Raw genomic sequence first — 17,130 nt, 5'->3', positions numbered from 1 at the left:
CTCAAGACAATAACACTAACAAATAAAGCTCTTAATTCCATGCAATAAAACAGCAATAATTATACAGACTTGCATTAGATCTTACCTGTCTAATTTTCAGGTTTGTTTCACCATCTAAGTTGGATGTTTCAATGTAGCACACAGCCTGGGGCTCACTGTTGTTTAAAATTGAAAAGCACAAAGATTTAGCGAGGGAAGAAAAGTATAATAATAACTTACTTAAATGCTCAGACTCTCTGAAGCCTTTCGTTCTAAACAAAGCTTTAATCATCTAGTTTCTGGATGATTTTCATTCTAACAGCAAGATGCTGTGAGGCAGAACCATGCATAACAACTCATGGATCAGCTTTTCAGCCAGAAGGACCCAGAAGCAATTTCCTGACAACAATCAGTACTGATCGTCAAGATAACGTAAATGATTAGATTTGTCACATTATATTTAAATTGTTCATCCATATAGACACAACACAGACTGTAACTGAAATGTGAACCAATTTTGTGTCCAAATTTATCTTTAGCTCAAATTATCAAGTGAGATTTCATGCTCATGCCCACATGTAAGTTGGTTAAGGAAAGTGGTTGATTAGAAAATTCCAGCTTGCTGCTTCTACAAACTTGCATTTACCACCCTTTTAGAAAAGATGAATAGGATCGCATGAACTATAATATTTAAATTTTAAGGCTACTTTAAAAAACTGTATGAACAGATTTTACAGTGAAAGGAGATGTACACTTTTCTCTCCCTACTTTTTCTGCTCCTGTTCTCCTATTTCTTAAAGTTGCTCCAGAGATTCTTGTGGCAGTAAAAGTTAAAACTAAAATGAGCCAACTTGGCCATATTGCTCCCTGACCTGAACGCAGAGGATCCACTGTATGGGCCCCCACCAGACAGCCCTAGTAAAGTCTAGTGTGCAGTGGCTGGCGTAAGGGGCCCATGTTCTCCAGTTTTATCACAGGCACCACACTCGGGGCCGTCTTACATGCTGCCCCTTCACACTCCAACTTTACTTGCCCAGCAGTGGCAGACACGTGAGCTTGCAGCCCAACTGTACAATGTGATCCTCAACTATAAGGAAAAACATTTTGAAATTAAATCAATCCTATTAGCACTTGGTTATCTAATAAGCCTAATTAACAGCATGTAAGTAACTACGAAAGTAATCTCTGATAAGCATGTGTACTCAAAGTTAGAAAGAAAGAAATTTCTATGGCACAAACACCTGGAATTTTATAATCAACTTCTAACTTCTATGTGTGTAAAACAGACTATTCCAAGTTTCAGAAATGGGCATGTAGCTTAGTTTTGTGACCTGAAGATTTGTGAAAATTACTGAAACACATGATCAATAATCAAATATTTTACAGATTCATTTTAAAGTAACTTTGCAAGTTCTCCACTTTACTCTATGGCCTTTTTGCCCCCCAATAAGGGCTGAAACTTTTTCCCAACTGGAGAAGTTTTCAATATTTATATTTTCACTCTATTAATTATTCAAAGTTTTATTTTTTATTACTGTCACAATAATAATTTGCTTCTGGCAACTGCTCCCAATTGGAATTTACTTATATATACATTTGAAATATTGATGGTTTATGAAATTATAAAACATATCTTCTGATAATATAGAAGCATGATGACAAACAAATGCTAAACGAACTATGTTGGTCCATCTTTTGGCAGTAAAATGCATTAAAATTTTACAGGTAAGTATATCCAAGGCCATTCTCATATTAAAATGAGAATAACCTTCTAATTCTATTTCCATCTTTTTTTTTCATAAAGCAACATTTTTAGGACTTTAAATGGCTAGGAAGTTAGAAAGTTAAGTGGCTGACTTCTATTTGAAGTGGGCATATACAATATACATCCAAATTCAGCACATTCTTAATCCCTTAAGACAGCTGTTACTGAAGCAGTTCTGAACAGTGCTATGAAAAGGCAGCAAGAAGTCTCAGAAATCATGCTGGATTAATAAATATTTCAGCAAATTAGGATGACATCCAAAACACAAACTACAGTCAGAGAGGCAAAGCAGGTTTTTTGATTAGTAAGTGGAAAAATGAAACAAGATGCATATCACAATACAGACACTAGTAGACAGCTGAAACTTATCACAGTAACGTGCACTTTGTCACTAGTTACAAGTGGGATAAGCACTGATCCCAAAGCATGCGGTAGAAAATGTACAACATCCAGCTTTGTGCAGGGGGTCCTCTGTAAACCCTATACAAGCCCAAATTAAAGTCATAATTGCTGAAGGGATTCTATAGTACAGAAAATTTTGAATATAAGAATAAGACAAAAGTTTAAAATCTTAAAAATTTCTCAATAATTTTTTTTCATGTAAAGCTTAACATTGTTCAAAACAATGTCGTGGAGAGGTGATAAATCAAGCCTTAGTATTCAGGCATGTTGTTAAATATGTACATTAATGATGCATAGGAAATTAAAATCTACCTTTACTGGCATGCCTCATGGACTCCTATTGATAACAATAGGAGCTGAATCTTTTCACTTGAGGGATGAATGTCATCCAACATTGTATTCATAAAAGGCCTTTAAAACATCTGTGAAATGTCCATCACCAAGAGATGAAAAAAAGTTTTGTGTTTTAAAGGAAGAGACACAGAACTCAACCAGCGTTGGGTGCAAACTGTTCTCTGGTGTAGGGTGAGGATCCACATACACACATCCTGTACGACTCAGTGGCTCTAACCTTGAGGACAGGCTGATGAGATCTGCTGGGAGATGTTCCCCATTGGTCACTTTCACTATTTCCCCTACTGCCACCTACAGGTCCCAGTTTAAAATAATTAAAACGGAAAAAAAATGAATAACAGAGAAAAAAACAAACAAATGGACAAAAGAGACAGAAAGTCTGAAATTATTATAGAAAATAATACATGTTAATAAAAATGTCTAATGTCAATTTTTTCAAAACTTATTTGATCAGGTCTAAAGGTACAAGAAAACCTAAATATTTGAGGATTACTTATTTAAGCCCAATCTTCAATTTTTAATGCAAAAGCTTAATTTTTAAAAGTTTACTCAGAAGCATATCATATAAAATTAATAAAAACATTTTTATATAGAAAGCTACTTTATCTTATAGATTTTCCTTTTTCCAGTTCCTGACTCTTAAGCCATCTATTGTATGTCTTTTCCTACCCAAGAAGAAAAGAAATAACCGTGGAAATCACTTTTTAGGCTTTTGAGAAAAAAGTATACTATACTATTTCTCCCCCTTACACACATCCTAAAAAGATTACGTTATTAAACATTTTCTGATTTCAAACTGTTTTCAAAGTTAACTGTATAATGTCTTATTAATTTTAATGCAAAGCTGCAAAGACATGGATCTTAGGAAGCTGGAAGGCGTAACTGCAGCCTTTTGAGTTATTTAATAATTAATGTTAAGTCTATGTAATGCATTGTTTTGGGAGGGTAGGCCTTTGAATCGAGGATTAAATTTTCAGGGAGGGCATGAAATAGACACACCAAGAACCTGTTTTGACTTGATTTAATAACATGAGTTATTTTACTCTATACTTTCCAAACCCATATATAGGTTAAAACTGCAGTTTCTTTAGTTCAAAAAGAAAATCAATGAGACACAGTAACTTTCAACTAGGTTTATGCTTTAATTTAGAATTGCCTCAAAGAAGATGCACTATTAGTAATTAATAATTGAAAAATATATGGAAATTAAAATATTATAAGCTGTTGTTTATGCTTACTACTAAATGGTGCTCACCTGCAGGTGAAAATCACCATGTCCTTATTTTGATAGTAGACAGTGTGGTATAATGAACATATTAGATTAGGAGTTAAGTACTCCAACCTCAAGCTAGTTATCAGCTAAAGTGAAATAGCTAAAAACAGGACAAAGTCAAAATTCTTCTTTCTGTTAAATGATGACAAAAACTTCTACGTACTTCTTAGGGCTAATGTACATTCAAAAGAGACAAGTAAATCAAAAACCTTTTGAGAAAAAACCAAAACAACTGAAAGGTAGTATTTTGCTACTTGGATAGAAATATCTGACAGTGAAAGCTTTATACTTTGAATCCTACTAAATAACAAAAAACAGTGAATCAGATAATCCTTGTAAAAATAATAATCTTTAGAGGATGTTAATCACCATGGATGCCATATTAAGATAGAGAAACTATTCTGATCTACCAATATTGGTAGCCACCAGTGAATGTTTTTAATGCTGAGATAATAAATCCTGTAAAATTCTCTGAAGTTTAAGAAATACAAGCATAGAGCTTACTGGGAGTTTCTGGGATTGGATAGAGGAGATGAAAAATATTTTGAAAACTTTCAACTTAGAATTAAGTATAAAGTCAGGGCAGTATAGTCAATTATATTCATCTTTTTGAGTATACAAAAAACACTGTAATTAATGCTTCAGCATATATAGTGCTCTCTATAAGTTACATCTCTATTATAAGTTTGATCAGTAAAACATCAGCACTCTTAAATTGCTGGAATGCTTTACTATCATTTTGAATTTCGTTATATGACATTCAGTTGGTCAATCATCCGTTACATTTATCAAACTTTTACTTAGTGCCATCAACGGCACTTTGTTCTGTTGGTTACGCATTCTTAAAACTTAAATGAAAGGTTATCTATTTAAACAAATAGGACAGTCAGGGAATATTAGAGTTTAATCATTTAATGCATCTTTCTCACTTTAAAAGATGTGAAACCAAGGCCTGAGAGGTTAAGTATTTTGTTCAAAATCACCAAACCAGGATAAGAACTCTGGTTTTCTGCTTTCTAAGCAGAGCTCTATCTGGTACCTGATGCTGCCCAGTACCTGAGATAATGACAGTAAGCCCACTGCTAAACTCATTCTCACATGGCCATGTGTGGACCATTACCTTTATTTGTTTTAGACACTTAGCCTGATAAAGCTATAAGCAAAGGAAACTAATAGCATAAAGACTGGTTTAAAAACCTATTAATTTTAATTTTCCTGAAATCAAAACCTATAGGTAAGTGGCACAAAAAGCTTCTGACTATAAAATATGGAAATATAACTACCTATAGTTACTTTAACTATACACTTACTTTTATAAATATTTAGATAACTCTTATTTGCTCAATTAAGTTTCACTAACTTGTCATAAGTCCAACCACTTTAAATAATGACCTGATTAAACAGATTTTGAAAAAAGGACACTGTCCATATTTACATGTAGATTTTACAAATAAAACTGTCCAAGGAAATGATGATAAACAACCTCTAAAACATTAAAAACATTCTTTCTTAATTTATAGTAGGACTAGTTTTATAGTTTTTAAACCTAAAACCATTTGAAAGTGACATTCTTTAAAGGGTAACAGTGCCATATGTTCTGAATACTAATTCATGACTATCTTAAATATGAGTAAAACAAAAATTATCTAAATCCAGTACCAGAAAGAACTTAAAGAGCAAAGTACTTTGATTTTTTCTTGAAAGAGTATGGCATTTCAAAAGATATGATGACAAAAAAGAAATCATTCATCCATTTTCTTGTACCAATGCACCATAAAGATCAAGAATCTTTGGAGGGATATACGAATGCCTCATAAAGGAATTTATCATGAACGAGGATTGCAAGACAAAATCAATAGAACCCAATCCATGTATTATATAAAATAAACAACAGGAAATCTCACAAGAGTTAGTGGTCCACACAAAAGGATCTGGACATATCCAGAGGGAGAGTAGACTCTTAATTGTAATTATACCTTTTTAATTATAAAGTATAGTACCTATCACTTATTCTATACGGCAAACATGAAAGAGTCCTTTAATTCCAATCAATTTTTTTAATGCTTAATTCAAAATTGTTAGAGAGGTTTAAAATTCTTCGTTTATTCCTTATTTCCTTGGAGAAATCATAAGGTCAATGCAGGGTAGAGAAACCATCCTCTACACTGTTTGAGCATCAGTAGGTATCTCTACCTTGATGAGAGAAGTACAGTGTCAGCAGGTATATACTCTTTGCCTTTTATTAAAACTATATCTCCAACATTTACCTGAAAGAAAACTGGGAATTGGTTAATTATCTGCATTGAAAGATAGTTACAAATAAACAACCCATTGTACTTAAGCATAGAATACAGTAAAAATTGTAATTGGCAAACAAGAACCACTTATCTTCACAAAATGGCATAAAATGATCTAGGAGTCAGGCCAAGCATGGGGCAATCCTTTAAAAAGTGAATGTTGTGTCTGTTTTATCAGCTGTATAACCTAATAAAATAAATCTATTCATTCTATTCACTTAATTGACATCTCAACTTCTCATATTCTCTCCCTTTGACATAAAAATAAAAAGGAAGAATTTATCAAATGAAATTTACCCAGTTTAAGGAAATCTCAATACAACTGGAAAAATTATCATCCATATGATCATTACTCCTTATGATGACCTTATGAAACAGGCGTTATAACTCATAATTTAGAGAGGAAGAAAATGAGTTTTAGGTTGTAAGTTATTTGCCCATGATCACAGTGAGAGAAAGAGCTTAGACTTTAAACCCACATCTGACTGTCTGCAAAGCCTGATTTTGCATAAGTAAATATAGTGAAACTGGCACTGTATTTTAAATTTTAAAAACCCAGCTTAATCTCTTTCTCATTTTACTACATGTTAGCATTTTTTTGTGAGCCTGGCTTGAAAACAAATTAAAGATATACTATGGTCAGAAACTGTTAGAAGTAATTTAAGGGATAGGTTTGTCACAGAGCTTTTGGCAAACATTACAACTCCAACTAAGTAACAACTTGGCTTGTTGACCAAACTACACTCATAGTCAACCCATTATATCATGAAATATTGCCCTCTCTTTTAGTAGCCTAATGAATCTAAAAATAAGTTTCAATACTTAATCAAGAGAAGAAAAGCTTTTTTCTTTTTGGCAAAGCCTTTTTGTTTTTTCCCCTCCCTACTTCCCCTTGAATCCTAAAATAACACTTTATTGGGGAGAGGAGAGAATGGTGTCCTCAGTGGGAATCACAATAAGAAATGATTGCAGACACAGCCCACAGTGGTCTACTTCATGCATCAGGGGAGGAGTAGGTTAGGGAAGATTGCAGGGTGTCTTCCCATCTGTGGTACGTGTGCTGGTTATCCAAGTAAGCAAGCTCTGGATGCCTTAATTCAAAAGAGATTTATTCCAGCTGAAATCTGGACCACCTGAAAATTGACAAATTGCTAGGGACCTTGAATCAAACAGCCCCTTCCCCCAAAAGGGCAAACTAGGGAAATAAAAAACAGCAAGTATAGGCATAAACTGGCTCTTAAAGTGTTGTGAAAGTACTCCGAGAGTACCCACTGAAAGCAAGGTAAAGAAATATAATTTCTTTGCATACAAGGCACTCGGAGAGAATGCTACCTTAGTTACCATTGAATTGTACTTTAATTGCCTCTTGTGTGCAAAAATTCTTTGACCACATGTTCTAATTGGAGGAACATCATGACAAAGCAGTTTTAGTCTCCCAAATACTGAAGGAAATATTTAGGGCTTTAGGCCACTACCTTGAGCTTTCTCAAGTCATTGACATTAGTAATTATAATTGAGTATTATGTAAAGCGTAAGCTTATCAAACTGACTTAAAATCTGTTTTTGTCCAATTGTAGGCCCCAGCATATTTATATTTTTACTAGGGAATTTTGGAGATAACAAATTTTTAGTCCAAAGAAATACATTTCATGGTGGAAACTTCATGCATTAAAGCAGCTGTATAGCGTGAGTTTTACACATGCAGACAGCCCACCACACCATCTTATCTACAAGCCAGAGGAATGTGTTGATTCTAAGATTCTTCACCTAAATTCTCCACCTGGAACTATCTCAAAAACCTTTGAACAGACTCAGCTGCATCTCAATTTGAAGAACCGGTCTTTGTGAGAAGACCAAAGAAGCCATCTGTTTACATTTCAAGAGTGGAAATGGAGTGCTTTGAATAGGGCTTTGTAATTGCAATACTTTCTTTAAAAACCAGATACTTGCAACTTAACCTTCAGCAAGAGTGAAAAGGCTTCAGGATAATAACTGGCAAGATGAACTGTTCATGTTTGAGAGGTGAAGTCTGCCCATCTATGAATGACTAGATGTACACTGTGTAAATTTGTAGGTCCTTTGAGAACCATTCAAAAGCAACCACAGTAGCCACATGTTTAGAACGGCAGAGAAAGGAAAAACCCTGAACTAAAGCCCATTTGCACTAAGGTTTATCACATTACCTTGGCATGGGATCAGACTCTTGGTTTTGGTTTATTGATTTTATTTTTAATTGCACAGAATACTACATAAGCTAAAGAAAGAACGTGCCCCACAATCTGGCTAACCCAACAAGCAATGCTGCTTTCATGTCTATCCACTTAGTGTTCAATAAACCATTTTTACATAGCCGGCATCTTAGTGTACACGTCCTGTTCTTCTCATCTATAATTATATTTTATGACACAGGAACCCTCATACATCTTGCTTGCTGCTGTGAGCTCACTGCTTGGCACATAGGCTCAATAAATATTTGTTGAATGAACGGTATAAAATTTTTCTGTGTTGCCACAGCATTTGAAATTACAGCTTTTACTTGTCACAAAATATACCAGAGTGTAGAATGTCATTATTTATAAAGCCTTTCTCTACTGTTGGATATCCACATATTCTAACTTTTCACTGTTACAAATAATGCCACAGTAAACATTTTTATACATATACAAGGTTTTTCCTCACTTTATGATTATTTTCTTGGGATAAATTCCCCTAACCCCCTTTTTATGGTTGTCAGTATGAAGAACTGCTAATTCACCACAGTATATAAATGAAATACTTATAAAAATAAAAATTCTGAAGTATGAGTTTGTTTTTATTTATTGACTATGGTATTGGCTCAATACAAGGTTGACATAAGGGAAGCCATGTTGTAGAAAAGAAACCATACTGTAACTTTGAATGATTTCTGCCTAATTAACCCAGCTGGATATGCACTCTCCAGGAGATCCACCTGTTCTGTAGATTTTATGACCCCTGTTGTGCATGTACCTTCCAGCTGCGATAAGTTGATAACTTCATCCTTTCGAGTTCCTCAGGAATGTGATGACCCCCGAACAGAGTCTATGCTGATAGCCATCATCAATGAAAAACTGAAAGATCTAGTGTGGCGACTCCTGGGTCAACATTCCTAACTCCCTCCCCTATAACCCACTGGCCTATATAACTGCTTCAAGATTCTGTGTCCCCCTTAAGATGGTTCTTTTCGACATTAGTCAGCCATCTTCCCTCTTGCTAGCAAGCTGGAATAAAATGCTGTTTCTTTGCCACCATCTTGCCACTTGACGATTGGCTTTCACCTCACAGTGAGCAGATGGTGCCCGTTGTGTGGTAACAAATACCAAATGAGATCAATATTATTTATTATACTTTTATTATTGGGTTGAATACTACACTGAGTCTGATTGCTTATTATATTTCTTTTTGCCTACTGCCAGCTTTTATTTCCTTTTTATATAGGTGCAAATATTTTCCATATTCTGCCTTATTTGTGGTATTTTTTTTTTCTTTCTGAGGAATATTAGCCCTGAGCTAACTGCTGCCAATCCTCCTCTTTTTGCTGAGGAAGACTGGCCCTGAGCTAACATCCGTGTCCATCTTCCTCTACTTTATATATGGGATGCCTACCATAGCTTGGCTTTTTGCCAAGTGGTGCCATGTCCGCACCCAGGATCCGAACGAGCGAACCCAAGGCCACCAAGAAGCGAAACGTGTGAACTTAACCGCTGTGCCACCGGGCCAGCCCCCGTGGCAGTTTTTTTTGTGTGTTAGTTTTAAATTTTATATAATCAAATTCCATAGATCTTGAGATCTTGCTATTCTCCAAATATTTATTAAAGTTTTTATTCTCTTTGTTTTTCAAAAGCAATGTTTTAAAATTTAACTCTTTTAGCCAGTTGGAATTTATTTCAGCATAGGCTGTGACTTAGATATAACCTGTTATTTCTTGAAACCAGTAATCTGTGATCCCAACATGATTTATTAAACAATCCTTTTATTGATGATTTTTGCCTCCTTCATCAAATATGAAATGGGCTTTATTTCAAGGCATTCTCTTCCATTCTATTCTACTCTATTTTACTCTATTCATCAATGTCTGTCTTTTTCTTTTGCAACAGATCCACACTACTTTAATAACTTTTGCTTTCCCCTTTACTTATAGTCAATCCTTCCACACTATTCTTTGTTTTATCCAAAATATTCTTTTATTTTCTCGTTTATTTTTGAAGTTAAGATGAATAATTTGGTCAACCCGAGGAAAAAATGATAATTTCTCTGGGATTATATTACACCAATACTTTGGAACAATTGATATTTTTAGTTTTTCTAGGAATATGACATATTTATACATTTATATGACTCTTTAATACCTAAAGTTTGATGTTTTCTTTACAAAGGTCATATACGTATTTTAACTTTATTTATAAGCATCTCACATGCCACTGGGAATGAGATCGCTTTTTCACTATATTTTTCTAACTTGGTAAGCCAACAAAAGAATACTGTTAATTTTTGAATATTTACCTGAATTCACCATTGAGCCAACTTTATTAGTTCTAATTAATTACCTAATTCTAATTATTAAGTAACAGCAGCTCATTTTGGTTGGATGACTTTTGGCAACAGTTTAAATTCTATCCCTCTGTATCTCAAGGTGGGATGCCCAGGTAAAGTGTGGCACTGACTGCCAAGACCACTGAAAATCCTATCATTATGGGTAATCGTGGGCTGGTATTTTGATTTTTTTGCCAGTGAAAAACTGAAAAAGTAAGTTACAATAATTCAGGTGGTTTAGCACAATCTTGAAAAAATGACAGTCTATTAGGAAAATAAGACATTTTAACAAGTTAATTTTAAAGTAGTAGATGGTTATCTCTTGATTTTACAACTGTTTATTTTCTGAACAAGAACTCTAGGTAAGAAGAGACTGGTCAATTTGTTAGGATATGCATTTATATTAACTACACTGACAACCCTAGTAAAGGAAATTTACTTATAACAAAATTCAGTTAATCCTCTTTGATTATATCCTGTCTTCTCTCTGAAATGTTCACATCCACAAGTGCCAGACAAGAGCATAAAAGAAACTTTTTTTGAAACAGTATTTTGAGCTTTTTCTTTTTTTTATCTTGCTCCTCTGCCACAGAGGTGACTATTACAGAAATAAGGAAAGCACAATCAAGGTATTTTCCTTTGTTACTTTTATGTCAAAGACCAAAGAGAGAGAGTGGTGAATTTTCAAATAATCTGGAAAAGGAGATGTCAATCTCTATGATTTAAAATCAACAAAAATGCAATTAATTCAGAGAGAATCTTATTCTCTGCAGGGATGCAAGAATGACTATGAGCATCCCAAGACAGAATCAAGGGCATGGTCTTCAACCTCCTGGGAAATACTGGAGTGCAAATAAACGGACTGTGGGCTACACCTCTGTTGTCCTAGCACTCTCAGAAACAAAGAACCCTGGGGAGAGTGGCCTCACCTCCAAAAGTTTTTTACCAAGTTACACAGGTTGTTCATTTGGGGATGACTAGAGGTTAAATGTTCTTCCAGAAGTAAGGGAGAACGAATAATAATTGCTTACCTTTTGAAACTGAGGTCTGAAAAGCCTATGAACACTTGGATAATACTTATTAACTTATGACTCAACTCACTAATTGCCATGTTAGAAGTCCTACGGGCAAAGTAACCTCTTGATGTTACAAACTGATCTCCAGCTCATTAGAAGATGACATTTAGTTAGTAAGACTTTTTTTTTCTTAAGGAATTAGCAGTGTGTAAACGATTAGTCACCATTTATGAATGTACAGTAAAATATACAAATGTGAAAAAACAGAACTCTAATTTTTATTTTTACTTGTACAGTAGATGATTAAAGCAAAAAATCACAACACAAAACAGTTCATGGTTAAATGAAATCTATGACAACAGTACTCAAAATATACTATGAAAGAAACAAAAAGTTCTAAATATTACTTTTCAAGATAATGGTCTTTCTAGCATGTTGCAGAAATAGTAAAGGAAAGTTTAACTGAAGACGCCATGTATATTTACAATTTTAATTACTAAATAGCTTTCAGATTAGTGGAGTTCTTGATATTTGCTTATATAATATACCAAAATTACATCTACTAGAGTATTCTATGCATTCCTTCACCTGGAACAAAATAAAAATCAATGCTTACCTTTTCCCAGTGAACAATTTCCCAAGCACCATTTCTCAACACTGGGAAGAGAAAAGGCGACATTTTTAAGATCATTTTTATTACTTATAAAAAGCCTATTTCTGATGAAATGATCATTTTAAAAGAACAGTTTAAATTCACTAGTAGCAATTTTTACTAATTATGACAGTAAAGATAAGAAAAATTATACAAAGAATTAGGAACAACCAATGTACATTTTAGATCCCACAATAAAACATTGCTAACAGAGAGCAATCCCATTGATGTTGCCAAGGGCTTTCTTCAGCACACAGAAGAATTATAGGATTCAGCTGGAGTAGAAAGCCATAAACAGGATGTGAAAAAGGGAGTGACAAGCTTAAAAAACATTTCAGAAGCCGTAACAGTAGCAATGTTCAAAAACAAACAAACAAAAACACAAGCACAGAAGGAATAGATTTTAAATTGGTTAGTAAAAATTTAACACAAAAACCAACAGACAATCTGCACCTTTGGCTTTATAATAATGCAAAAGTGCAAAAGTTTCCATATTTGGTTTACTAAGAAGAAATGAAAGAGGCTACTATTAATGTATGATAGAGGGGTTGATATTTCTTAGTGTTTCATTACTGCTTGGCAACAGTAAAGTTACTCAGTATACCTTTGTTTTTCCTATGTGTCTGTGGTGTAATATGGAAAATTCCAATAGACACTAAGAGATAAAACTAAAAACAGTAAAGAGAATAATGTGAGGTAGACAGCCCAGCTCCTAGTACGTAAAAAAAGGAGTAAGTTAAGGTCAGTCCCAACAGTAAATTCCATGAGGGAAAAGCTCATGTTTGCTTTGTTTAACACTAAATTCCCTGGAAACAGCACAGTACCTGGCACAAGTGCTACTCGATAAATATTTGCAGGATGGATAATTTACAGGTACAAAAACATTAGATCCAGTTTCTTTCGATATTAGAAGAAATGAAGCCTGAACCCTCTGCATCAAGTAAATCACAGCGCTAATAATCCCCCAATGAGCCCCTCTTTTGGTGGGGCTCACCAGTCTTCCACCATATTCATGGTTTCCTGCTGCTTTATTCCCAGACTGCTTCCCTTATTTGTGGCACCTGCCTGGCTCATGCTCATGAGATTTTTTGTTAATCAAGTTATAACTTCCAACAAAATGTACAGATCTTAAGTGCTCCACTCAATGAGTTTTGAAAATTATAAACACCTGTGAATCCACCACTCAGAACAAGATATAGAACTTCAGAAAGATCCCTCATGCCCTTCTACAATCCATCCCTCTGCCCCCCAGAGGCAAAAATAAATTAGTCACCATAGTCTTGCTTTCCATAAATATTGAGTCATACACTATGAATGTATTTTTGTATTGAGCTTTCAATCAACATATCTGAGATTCTGTTTAAAAGACTTTTCTTTTCCCATTAAATTGACATGAGCTATGGTGGATCGATATCTGGACTCTATTTATTCCATTGATCAATTTGCATATCTGCACAAATACACACCATCTTGATTACTGTAACTTTATGGTAAGTCTTGAAATAAGGTAGGGTAAGTTCTCCCACTTCATTCTTTTTCAATATTGTTTTGGCTATTCTAAGTTCTTCGCATTTCCATATAAATTTTAGAATCTAATTGCCAATTCTTAAAAAAACCTCTTGGGTTTTTTATTTGGGCTCATGTCTTTTAATTCGTGGATAAGCTATATCCGTCCATTTACTTACATCTTCATTAATTTCTCTCAGATACGTTTTTGTAGTTTACAGTGTATGGGTCTTTCATTAGATTTATTTCTTGATATTTGATGAATTTTTTCTTATGTTTTAAATGGTATTTTTTACTCCATTTTCCAACTGATCACTAGTAGTATGCAGAAATGAATTAAACTTTTGTACAATGACCCTGTTATCCTGTAATTTTGTTAAATTCACTTATTAATTCGGGTAGAGATTTTTAGTTGTTTTTATAGCAATATTTTCTAAGAAACTTAATTTCTGTTTGTTAACAATGCTGCATTATGATTTGGGCCAGCTTTATTGTGCTCATATGCCTCATTGTTTATTTTTAAACTCCTCTGCTCTTATGCAAAAAGAAAAATCTTTGAAAATCAGGAATAATTTTTACTACTAAAAATGTCCTGTTGGTTTTATGCCCTAAGCATCTCAAATTCTGCCAGGTTTTATCTCCTCCACCATCACCAACACCCCTACTTCAAGCAATCATCATCTCTGTTGGGAGATGCATTAGAGGTCTGCATTAACCTCTCCACTAGTTTCCCACATTCACTCTTGATCTCTTTTAAATTTAGTTTCTACATTATAGCTATAATGACTACAGAGAATGATTTTACATATATGTACAATTATAGGTTATCATGTATCAATCCATATATCCTCACACACATACATTTATATACAAGATTAGGTCACTCCTGGATCAAAACTCTTCAACTGTCTTCCCTTGGTTCATAAAATAAGTCCCAACATCTGGAAGGCCTTTGATGAAGCAGCTCCTGCCTATTCTCCATCACCATCTCTTACCACTCCCTCTACCCGCTCCACACACTCTCCGTGGTGAAAGCAATATGCTCTGTCTTGCCTCAAATCCTTCACACGTTTTCATGACTGGAACACTCACTCCCTCCATCCTCACCTAGAAAACTTCCACATATCTTCTGGATCTTAGCTTTAACACTACTTTCTCTGGGGACATTTTTTTGACACCTATTCCTTTACCACTACCCTCAAGTCTAAATGAGCTTCCTGAACTTTTCCCTCAGTGTACTTATGACAGTTTCACCATGTATGTAGTTGAGAGAGGATTTATGTAAGAACTATCTCCTCCCCTAGACTGTAAGATTTGGGACATCAGGAACCTTCTCTACTCTGTTCACTGCTGTATTCCCAGTGTTATGATGCAGTGGCACAAAGGTGCTCAGTAAATCCTTGTTGGATGGAAAGCTGGATCCACTGATGTTCGTATATGTTTGAGACCATAGGAAGCCACGATAATAGTTACATGGATTTACTAAAGATACAGCCCTGTTCCCTAGTAGATCTCATGTTAAAAACAACATACACAAAGTGTTTAAAAAATAGCTACATAGCAAAAGACTTTGGCAGTTCCTCAAAAAGTTAGGCACAGAGCTACCATATAACCCAGATATCCCACACCTAAGTATATATCCAAGAGAACTGAAAACATATGTTCATACAAAAACTTGTACACAAATGTTCATCACAGCATTATTCATAATAGCCAAAAAGTGTAAACAACTCAAGTGTCCATCAATTAATGAACAGTTAAACAAAATGGGGTATAGCCATACAATGGAATATTATTCAATCATAAAAGGGAATGAGATGCTGTTACATGCTACAACATGGGTGAATCTTGCAGACATGCTAAGTGAAAGAAGCCAGACACAAAAGGCCACATATTGTATGATCCCACTTATATAAAATGTCCAGAATAGATAAATCTGTAGAGATAGAATGTAGATTAGTGGTTGTCAGGGGCTCATGGAAGAAAGAAACAGGGATTGACTGTTTACACGTATGGGGTTTCTTTTTTGGGTGATGAAAACATTCTGGAATCAGATGGTGATGGGTGCATAACTTTGTGAATACACTAAAAAATACTGAAATGTATACTTGAAAATAATGATGTTATGGTATGTGAATTATAACTCAATAAAAACAGCTACATAAGAAGATGCAATGAGCTATTTAAACATTTGCTTAAAATAGACTTCTCAGTTTTATAAGTTACTAAAATTATTCCAGTGTGAGCAGTTGGAAATGGTTATGCAACCATTAGATGCACTAACAGAAGTGTCCTCTGATGTCAGCTCAGGGCCACCCCTTCCAGCTCTGTAATCTAAACTAGCTCTCTTTGAAATGCTGCCACTTCGCATATGTTTGTTAGTTCACATCTAAAAATAGCCACAAACCACTCTGCTGGGTTCCATTTAACAGAATGGAAGTGTCACAACAGGCTTCCCAAACTCAGCAGACGATGCCAGGAAGTCTTTGCTCCACTAAGAAGGGTGGACGCCTGTGGCACTTTCACGGAACCATGAAAAACAATCCTCCAAATCTGCTTCATTTCTCCATCTTCTGCACTCATTCATTTCCCCTCAACCTTGCTCCAATCACTTCTCTCTGCACATTCGAACCTACTGAGCTCCTTCGTCTAACTGATCTTTCTGCACTTCCCTCTCTCAATTAACCTGTCCCCCTTTCTCCTAGGGGATCTCTGCCTCCACCCAAACAGGACACCGTCCCACTCTCTTCTTCCTCACTCTCCATCCAAACATCTTCTCTCAGTTCATCATTGAAGAGATAAACTGGAAAGTGTGGCTTGCTGCAAAATTTTGCAAATCTAAGAAACTTTTAAACACATATTCAGTTGACAGTGTTTTCTGTCAAAATACAAAATCAATGTACATCTCTTACAAGCCAAAGAGAGGTATATATGGGAAAAGCTGGCATTCTCTCCTCATCTCATGCCACTTTCTCAAGGTAAGGAACACTAACCGACGCATCCTCACATACCTTTCTCTAGACAAACATGTAAATATACACTTTTGTTTTCTTTCCTTTTAAAAACTTATTTCTCTGCAAATTGGTTTTCCACTTAACATATCATAGATGCTTTCAGGACAAAGCATACAGACAACCTATTTTTTAAAAATAACCCATTGAATGGATGCATTCGTTACAATGCGTCAGATAACTGAATGAACTAATGAGAGTGCACAGGATATATTCACAAAAATCTTTAATCAAAGTAGAAGATATGATACAGCAGGAAAATAAAAGCCCAGGAAAGCATCAGGGGCCAGAGAAACTTCTAGGCACAGTTCCCCAAGGTCCCTT

At 34.9% G+C, this 17,130-nt stretch overlaps 1 protein-coding gene across 3 annotated transcripts in view; it reads right to left on the bottom strand.

Moving 5' to 3' along the window:
- Positions 1–17,130, bottom strand: part of LOC124237237 (phospholipid-transporting ATPase IA-like) — a 220,743-nt gene that overhangs the window by 156,941 nt on the left and 46,672 nt on the right. Inside the window, exons 6-8 of one of the 3 annotated variants that reach the window (XM_046656693.1) lie at positions 12,254–12,294; positions 5,967–6,040; positions 86–155 (exon numbers count right to left, since the gene is read on the bottom strand). In XM_046656693.1, coding sequence (XP_046512649.1) covers positions 86–155; positions 5,967–6,040; positions 12,254–12,294 — 185 coding nt within the window. Of the gene's footprint in view, positions 1–85; positions 156–2,717; positions 2,792–5,966; positions 6,041–12,253; positions 12,295–17,130 lie in introns of all 3 variants that reach the window. The other 2 variants (XM_046656694.1, XM_046656695.1) reach the window with 2 other exon arrangements.

The sequence above is a fragment of the Equus quagga genome, chromosome 3 (assembly GCF_021613505.1).
Source record: "Equus quagga isolate Etosha38 chromosome 3, UCLA_HA_Equagga_1.0, whole genome shotgun sequence".
Classification (NCBI taxonomy): domain Eukaryota; kingdom Metazoa; phylum Chordata; class Mammalia; order Perissodactyla; family Equidae; genus Equus; species Equus quagga.
This window is presented reverse-complemented; position numbering and strand designations above follow the sequence as displayed.